Genomic DNA, 9,898 nt, shown 5'->3' on the forward strand with positions numbered 1-9,898 from the left:
GCTTTTAGTTGCAGAGTGAATAAAGAGAATTTCAAGTTAGGAAGGTAAATAAAAAAAAATGTGAAAAATGGTCGTAGTAGGCTGGCGTCTAAATAATTTGATTTTCTACAACATAAAAAAAAAAACAGGATTTAAACATATGGAGGCCCCTCCCAAGTAACAATTTCACATCCTTTTGGCTGATTTATTGTGGTTTTATAACGGCAATAAGCAATATTTTTAGTTTAATACAGCATTTAACAGTACTAAACATTATTGATTTGGTAGTTCAGCTTTATGCTGTTTTGAAATCCTTTTAAAGTCTGACGAGAAAATCAGAAAGAGTATGTTTTTAAAAATGAATTTAATGCAGCACTCTATCCCTTTATAAAACCGTTCAGTAAATCAATTGGTGTCACGACAAAATTTTCCGTGGAGGTGTTTTATCATTATAAAAGCAATTATGAAACCGTTCGGTTTCAAACGAGATCAAAAAGCATGTATTGATGCGTTTTAGTGTCAAGGAAGTGTATCACAAAACCTCCCACTGTTTACAAATAAAACTAAAAAGAAGGATCCGCCTAGTTACAGAGAAAAACATAACTATAACTTTCAAACGCAGAGTCACAAGGAAATGCCAAAGGATAACTCGAGTAATAGTCAAGCAATGCTGTCGACGGAAGAGAAAAGGAATCCAATTCCAGAAATTTCTGGGAGGCCAGCTCCGACAAAATCAGTCAACACAACTGAGCAGCCGTCTGAGAGGAGCGAAGTCAATGCGGTTTACGAAGCACTGGAAGCCGTCAAATTAGACGCTTAAAATTGATGGGAATACACAGCATATTGTCAATGGTAGCCTTCTCCAGAAATAACGTTGCGATGATGATCCGAATAGCATCAGTACCAAACCGGGACTGCGGAAAACTGCAGACAGGAAGCTCATCCGGAAGATGGAAAACTTTTCGGGAACAATTGAGCTTCCACCTGTTCCAAGTTACGTAGACTCACTTCCGGAGTACCTGCTTCCAATAGATAAATTGCCCTTATCAAGGATGTCACACAACTTGTCGATCCAACGCTGGAGTTCCAATTTCCTGGTCAAACCAAGTGAAATATCTTGGATTAATACTTGACCAAAAATTAACTTTTAAAGATCACATTGAGGGCATTCAAGCTAAATGTAACAAATATATTAAATGTTTGTATCCTCTTATAAACAGGAAATCCAAACTTTGCCTGACGAATAAACTTCTAATATTTAAACAAGTTTTTAGACCGGCCATGCTTTACGCTGTGCCAATATGGTCTTGTTGTTGCACTACCAGGAAAAAAAAACACTTCAAAGGATTCAGAACAAAGTTCTGAAAATGATTTTGAAGTTGCCTCCCTGGTACAGTACTACCGAGGTACATAGAATTTCGAATGTTGAGACTTTAGAACAAATGTCCAACAAAATAATGAATAATTTCAGGCAAAAATCGTTGCAATCCTCAATTGCAACGATTAATTCCCTTTATACTTAGATAAGATTTAGTTTTAGTTTTTAGTTTTAAGACATCAATTGTTATACTGACATGCAGGTTAAAAAAAACCTGTTTAAAATACTTAATTGCCAAGACATGAACAATGTAAAAACACTTAGATATATATCATAACAATTAAGGCTGGTACGTTACTGCAGTAACTGGAGCACCAAGATTAAAAATGAAATGTAATTTATTTTGAATTTGGAACAAATAAAGTGTTAAAAAAAAAAAAAATCTTATTGTCTCGGCTGTGAGCAATGATTAACATAACATATAACTATATTTTGTTTCCTAAATCAAAAATAATTAGTCAAATCAACGTTTTCCCAAGGCGAACTTATTTTTTTCGATTTTTCGAAGCACATTTCACATTAGATTTAATCTGTCACCTAAAAATAGACCACAATATGAGTTTCGATACTTCCAGACCACTACTTTATTTTTACGGATAGTCTCAGTTCTGTCGAGGTTATCCGTTCAATTAGGCCTGCAAGGTACTTCTCGTATTTTCTCTTGAAAATACGAGAACTGCTTAGTGCTTTATCCGTGCGCTCTTTCATCATCACCTTCGCGTGGGTTCCTTCGCATTGCTCAATTTTGGGCAATGAGAAGGCGGATTCACTTGCGAAGGTGGGCGCTATGGAAGGCGACATTTATGATCGACAGATCGCCTATAGTGAATTTTTCTCTATTTATCGTCAGCAGTCGCTCGTTAGCTGGCAACATCAATGGAGTGAAGGGAGCTTGGGACGATGGCTACATTCAATTATCCCTAAGGTGTCGAAGTTTGCATGGTTCAAAGGGTTGGTCTTGGGTCGAGATTTCATACGTGTGATGTCTCGTCTCATGTCCAATCACTATTGTCTAAACGCTCACTTGTTCCGTGTGGGGTTGGGAGACAGCAATCTCTGTGAATGTGGACAAGGTTACCAGGACGCTGATCACATCCTTTGGTCTTGTGCGGAGTATCGTGGAGTCAGATCACATTTTTATGATTCCCTTCGGGCTCGAGGTAGACAACCTAATGTTCCAGTTCGGGATATTTTGGCTAGACGCGATCTGGAGTTTATGAAACTCATATATGTTTACTTTAAGGATATTAACCTTAGATTGTAAGTTTGATTAACCTTGTGTTTAGTTTGTATTTTGTACGTGTGGGAGTTTTTTTTTTCAATGTTTGTTTTCAAGATGAATAGAAATAATTTCATGCTTTAGGATTAATTAAATAGTTGTATCGTAAACCACATTTCAAACCTCCTTCTTCCCTTTTCCCATCCAAAAAATTGTAAATCTCCACTAACCTCGAGACAACCGCGAGTACTCGGTCCAGTACCTTTAACTTTAAATTTAAGACAGTAATAATGTATAACGCAAAGGATAACTCGGCTCTGTAAAGTTTATTCGATTGAGCCTGTACAAATAAAGCAATTATAAAAAAAAAATGAGTTTCGATAATTTTAGTAATTGTTTCACTTTAATGATGAGGAAATTTATGAGAACTTTTGACAGATTCATTTTTGAACAATGAAATTGGCAAGATCGGACGATACTTATGTATCCCTTTTTATCTTGATCGATGCTTTATTTATAGTGCGCTTAGCAAGCGTCAAAGGCAAATGGCACAAGTGTTGGTTGTTGTTGTTGTTCTTTATTAGCGACCGTTTAACCATTTGCCATTGGGGTCGTTTTTGATAAATTACAGTTTAAAGCTTAAAAATTAGTATTTGACTAGGGGGCGACCCCGGCGTAGTGGTTAACATCCATACCTCTCACGCCAAAGTCACGAGTTCAAATCTCACCCCCCGACAAGTCACGAATGACCCAAGAGTGTTAAAGTGACCATAATAAAAAAAAAAAAAAAAAAAGTAGGGTTACGGTATGTAATGTGGGTCTAGTCCTTTCATTCGGCCTATCACGCAAATAAATAATTAATTAAGGAATATTACACAAAAAATAAGGAAAATATTGATCACTGATGATTGATAAATGTGTACCACACACAAATCAATTTATATCACAACATTTCAATACATTTTCAGCTCTCGTAAGTAATAAAACTGGTTGAGAATATCACTCTGTTCGGAGTTTTTAGCCGCCATGACTTCTAAGGTTAAGATGGGAAGGTTGCACTGACGATCATCAAATGGCCTGATTATGGCATTTATTGAATGGAATTACCTGATAATACACACTAGACGTAAAACTCACAGTTACTGTTTGAATATTTTATGTTTATTTTAATTGTTTAACAACGTTTTCACAAGTAAATCATGGACCCAACTTTAGGGACACATTTCTTTTCTATGTTCCTAACTTTGGCCCATGAAATTCATTTGACAGCATATAGCAATAAGAGTAACGTCAACAATGTGGTTTGCATTTGGATGATAAGGAACGAACAGGAAGGGAGATTTTTTCTGCCAAATCTGTATAATGAACATCACAATGTTTTGATTTAGATATTCTGCGGTCGAAAGACGATAAGCGAAATTTTTAATTTTTAATTTTTAACTTGAGTGATTTAATGTAGTTTTCGTAAAATTTTCTCTAAGAAATGTTTTGAGGAATGAAGAGTATTAAGTTAACAGTGATAGTGATAAAAAAAAATACATAAGAAAACGTTACCAAGAGCGTTTTTTTTGAGAATCAAACAGGATAGGACGAAGTTGCATCCATAAATAGACCCAATTTGGGGACAATAGACCGATATTACATACATTTCCCTGGTGAGTTTTTGTCTTAAAAAAAGTAAGTTTTTCAACTTTTTGCGGTTCCTGATAGCAAACGACATGATAAGCATATCTAAGCATACCATTTAGCAGTAGAATATCGTTTGCAGGTAAATTAATTGATGAGTTATGATTAAAAACGTAATCTATGGCTGCATATTAGACCGAGGTTAGGGACGTATACCCTATTTGACTTTATCACTTCTTAACCTTTTTCCGGTTGCCTTCTTGGATCTGGTCATGGTCGGGTCTTCCTTAATTAAACGTTGAGGACTGCTACAGATTTGGCAGCTTTGAGTGCTGCTTTCTTCCATTGTTTCCTTAGTATGTTGATGATACCGATGATTAGCTGGATTGACACTATGACGAGAATAAGTGAGAGCTTCCAGTTGTGGTCTTCTAGGTACCCCGTGTGGACTTCTTGATTCTTGATTGTGGTGACGTCCTGGTCACCGTTTTGGGTGGTATCTTTGCTGTCTGCGTTTCCCATTGAATGAGTGCTGGATGTATGGTTGTACTGTAGTTGAACCGCGGATGATTTGAATATGACTGTTGCTTGATTGCCATTTGTCGGCTTTATAAGTATTGCATTTTGCTGACAGGTCTCTTTGGTGGTGAATTTTGTTGCGTTCTTTTTGTGATGAATCAGTATAGGTTCGATGTTGATTGTGGTTGTTTATATTTGCGTATGGATTTTGCTATCCTTCAAGAACTTGATTGTTTTTTCTATGGAATTTGCATCGTCTCCTAGTATTTCATGTAAAGAGGAGCCCAGATGATTGGTTTTTCTTTCTGCCTTGTAGCGGGGACAATCGATTAATATATGCTGAACGGTAATTGGTATTCCACAAGATAGACATATTTCCGGGTCTTCATTTCTTGCAAGGTGTCCATGAGTTAATTTGGTATGTCCAATTCTTAGCCTTGTTATGATTCGGCTTGCATGATTGATGTGATTTGATTGATTCTTCACGCTTAGCTTCAAATATGTTCCAGTTTGCTTCGTGCATTTTCCACCTGGCTGGTCTTGATCTTTTGGAAGATATGGTGGTACCAATTAGAATTGGAAAGTGGTCACTACCGTTTTGGTCCTCGTGGATTAACCAGTTAATTCTGTTAGCAATTTCAGCTGAGCATAGAGTAAGGTCAATACATGTCGATGCGTTTGTCGAATGTATGAAAGTTGGGCTGTAGTTTCAGTAGCATAAGCTCTTGTTCCTGTAGCATAAGCTCATTCAGTAGCATAAGCTCTTGTTCCTGTAGCATAAGCTCATTCAGTAGCATAAGCTCTTGTTCCTGTATTATTTCGGCGATTATTTTTCCTTTGCAATCATCTCTATTTGATCCCCATAGACTATGGTGAGCGTTGAAGTCTCCCGATATAATAAATGGCTTGTAGATAAGGTTAATTATGTTGTCAAGTTCTTTTTTGTTAACTATCTGATTAGGTGACAGATATATGCTGCAGAGTGTCATTATTCGAGGTAGGTTGATTTTCATAGCTATTGCTTCAAGACTTGTGTTAAGTTGAATTTTTGAGTATTTTATTCCCTGTTTGATTGCAATAGCAACTCCACCTTGTCCTGAAGGACGGTGGCAGAATAAGGTATCGTAACCAGGAATTGAGTGTTCGTTTGACCTGTTTGTTCTTGTTTCTTGTAGACTGATTATAGATGGCTTGTACTCAGTAATCAATATCCGTAATTCTGCGTATTGTTTTCTGACGCCATTACAATTCCATTGAATAATTTCGGTTGATTTTCGGTTTGCTGTTGAATCCATTCTAGTTGTTTTGATGACGATTATTGGGTTTAGGGTTGCATCTCATCATCGCCACCCTCTTGAGAGCTGACATCCGATTCTTAACGTACTCAACCGTTTCACATTTTTTCATCATATCGTTACCTTTCTTTTTCCTTGGGGGAGATTCGATGGGATTGCCTTGGCTCCTGGTGTGTTTTCCTGGTGGTTTGTATCCGTAGAGTTTCAGTGTGTTCTCCAGTTTGGAATAATTCACTTTGAGAATGTCAAGCTCCTTTTCTGTCGTTTTTCTTTTTTGTTTTTCTTCTCTGTAGGCATTAACTGCCTGTTCAAACTGGTTTTGTATTTCCATGAGCTTATTTTCCATCTCCTTCATTTTTTGTTCGAACTGTTTCTGCAGATCTAACCTTAGTGCTTCCACGTAGGATTTCTTTTCTTCATTTAATTTTTTGATCTTCTCATCAAATTGTTCTTTAGGTGGAACCGTACCCTTGACAGTGAGGACAAAAATTCCAGTGGGAGTTTTGTTCTCATCACGTCCTTTCATAATCTGCCGAACTTCAGTTATTCCTGTTTTCGATAGGTCTTCGAGTAAGTCTTGGTCACTGTCAAACTTTATGTCCTGACAAAAAACCGCTACTTTGCACGAGTTAAGAGTTTTGTGCTCGTACACTTTGGTGGAAATTCCTTGAGCCAGCTTATCGATTTCAGCCAGGTTTCTGGCCTGGCTTTCACTTAACGTGGACGAGAATTTTCCCGTCTTTCGTTTTTTTTTGCGCTTGCTACTTCCCCGCAGTAAGCTTTAATTGTTTTATCGACGAGAATCGGAGAGACTCCGTGGAAGGATTTACCCTCCTCTCCCCTTTCCATAACCAAAATCTTTCCACCACCTCCACCAGACGTTCATCATTCATCTGGTAAATTTAAACCACTGCGTAAGGTGAACAAATTGCACACCGGGTTTATTGACACTCACGATTTGATGACTTATCACTTTGGCCGTTCGGCCGCGCGTGTAATGTGACACCACTCGAGGGTATTTGACTGAACACAAGCGAATTAAAAACAGCGACTGTACTGAACCGTGGTCAAGCTAATACTGACAAGTATTGGTGCTAAATGGCTTTTATTGTACTTTTAATAAGGATTTCAAATGGTTCTCAATGCCTTCGTCATATAACCTTTTTACAGCTAGTCATTCTTGAAATGTCTCGATAATGCACTCTAAAGAGAACCTTCTTCAGGGTGGGCCAACTAGACAGATTCTAGCCTTAATGAGGTTTTGGCATGAGTAAAGGCAAAGCTATCTTGACCAGGGTTTTATCAATGTTGTTTTACAGAAGCCTTGTAGTACTTCATGAAACGTTAAATGTTACTTGGGCCTAGTCCTGAATACTTCAGATTAAGGGAACAGGATATTTCAGTAATCAAATGAACTCTTCTTAGTCCTTGTTATTTTTTATACCTTGTTGATAGTGACAAGACTCGGCTTTGTCCACCGAGGATGATCTTGCAACAAGAAAAAAGTAGTTAGTTAGTTTTCGTCTATGTGATTCATAATATTATATTTGCTAATAGTTTGAAAATCTGGCTTTATTAGACCTTTAAAATAAATCTTAACCCATTAAATTAAATGTTGCTCTGGTTTCGAAAACATTTAAAACAGAGGTAAAAAAGGTATGTTAAACGCCGAAAAGTAATTTTACCCCGCGGGTGCATCTTACCCCAGTTAACGGTACATATGCCATAGATTTTACAAAACCTGTTTTACCCTTATTTGCATTTTGCTTTTCTTTTCAGCGTGTTGTTCAAATGGTAACTTCGTACCCGGTTACTCCGTCACGAACATAACAGATAAAATAATGTTAGCACTTCTTTTCCGTTACTGACCACATAGCGCAATAACCAGGTCTCCACAATAATAATAAACAAAAGTGACCTTCCCAAAAATGAAATATTTCAAAAATAACTTATTGATCACGCATACTGTTGAAACCTACTGACTTTACTCTGAGATACGACAGGTTGTTCTAGATAACAATCGTTTCCCATCGCGATCACCTTCGCTCAACAGTCAGTAATACCAAAAACAACAACAACAACAACAACAACAGCAACGCAATACATGGCGAGGTTTAACCGCGGCAGACCCATCGTCCTTGTATTTCGTTTTCCTCAACTGGTTAACTTGACGTACCATTGCCATTGGATGTTTGTTTACATCATGTGCCAACCAACCAATCGTTACAAAACTTTTCCCATGACAGCAAGTTTGTGTGTGTCTATTTTTCCGAATGAAAAATCACGCACACTCGGCTTCAAAACGTTTCCCGCAATGGAGGCGCCGGTTTGCTCACAAATTTTATGTGTGGGTGGTAATTTACACAAGAAGGAAAACACAATTTACGGTCAAATTAGAGAGCAAATGGAATTCACGGAGGCATAAAAAATAGTAATTAAAAAATTCACTTACACTACTATAGTTACTGCGGTATGACGACATCGCCACAGAATCCCCGTTTCCGCTGATATGCTCCTTCCTTGGTTAGAAATTCGAAGACTGGTTCAGATTGATACTTTTCACTTTGCTTCTTTTAATCATGCAAAAAAAAGTTGTCGGCTGCACACTTGTGGATTTAAATTTTCAACTTGCACAATTTTTTTTTTCACTTAGCACTTGGGTGGATTTTATCTTTTTCTTCCTTTTATGCCGAGCTCTTGAATGTGTTACAACTATTTTCTCACAAACTACACACCACTTGTTGCATCACCACCATCTTTTTTCTCCATTTTCACTACTCTCCAGACTAATTTTAGTCGACAATAGTGGTTTCAATCGGTTGAAGCTGGTCTGCTATGAAGAAGATTGATATTTTGAAACCCTACGAAACGAATAGATCTACGAAATGCGATTCAGGGTGAGCCGGTTGATATTTTATCAATTGAGAAGTGCTCTTCCTGTTTTACCGAAGAAAACTGACACCGGTTGAGAAAATTCACTCACGCACATTCACAACAACCTCTCGTGCTTGACGTGGAATCACGATTTGAAGAAGAATCACCACGCGCTCACAAAACTCACCATTCGCTTGCTCTCCGTCTTCTGAATTAGACGTCCACGCTTATTTTTAGCCTTCTATATGCCCACTTTTCCCGCAAAACTCACCACGCTGTCATTCGCATATGGGAAATTTTTCTCGCAATCACCGCACTTTATTGGAAGAAATTTTCAAAAACGTTGATCTGATTCCAGTCGACACAATTGAGAACTACCATGTAGAGGTAGATGGTATAGAGGTACACCCAAAGATGGCAGTGGAGCCGCTTGGTAAATAGTAAATTATTGATCTTCTGATAGCGCACACCGTAAACCAGTTTCTTCACCAACGTGCCACAAAGATAAGCGACCGTGACCAGGAGCAGAATTCGGCGCAAGTGTATCAAGATTATTGCCATTACTACTAGAGCAGCGAGCTCTAGAAAACTCGAGTTCGTACGGTCGTGGCTCGGCAGAAATGTCGTATTTTCGTAACAATCGATCGAAAACAAACGAAAGAAAAAAAAAAGCGCAGGAATCAATCACATTTTCACGAACCGAAGCACTTTGCTACTATAAGGAAATCCACGCGGAACTACGGCAGCTCATGCAAAGAAAATCCACCGTTCGGATCGAAGGAAAGTACTAAGACTGAGCGAATGATGCTCAGCGAGGGATCCAAATGGGCCGAAAACTGCGATTTGCTGAAAAGTGTGGTGCGTTTGCGCATTTCGCTGTCCGCTGTGTGTGTTTCAAAGCACTCATATGATCTCTAGGAAGGTACGATGAACAGAGTTGATGCAGTTTGTGTCGTAAGCTGAATGAATGACAGATCGATGTCCCATCGGCATGTTTGGGATGTCTTG

At 38.1% G+C, this 9,898-nt stretch overlaps 1 protein-coding gene across 4 annotated transcripts in view; it reads right to left on the minus strand.

Moving 5' to 3' along the window:
* Positions 1-9,664, minus strand: part of Fhos (Formin homology 2 domain containing) — a 290,675-nt gene extending 281,011 nt beyond the window's left edge. For all 4 annotated transcript variants that reach the window (XR_010519023.1, XM_065238599.1, XM_065238600.1 and 1 more), the window contains exon 1: positions 8,469-9,664. Coding sequence is in view for 3 of the 4 variants with exons in the window: in XM_065238599.1 (XP_065094671.1) it covers positions 8,469-8,498 (30 nt within the window). In the remaining variant the exon portion in view is untranslated. The remainder of the gene's footprint in view (positions 1-8,468) is intronic.
* Between the last annotated feature and the right edge of the window lie 234 nt (positions 9,665-9,898).

Source organism: Ochlerotatus camptorhynchus, unplaced genomic scaffold (assembly GCF_037179485.1).
Source record: "Ochlerotatus camptorhynchus isolate MF236.1 unplaced genomic scaffold, CSIRO-AGI_Acam_v1.1 ptg000840l, whole genome shotgun sequence".
Taxonomy (NCBI): Eukaryota; Metazoa; Arthropoda; class Insecta; order Diptera; family Culicidae; genus Ochlerotatus; species Ochlerotatus camptorhynchus.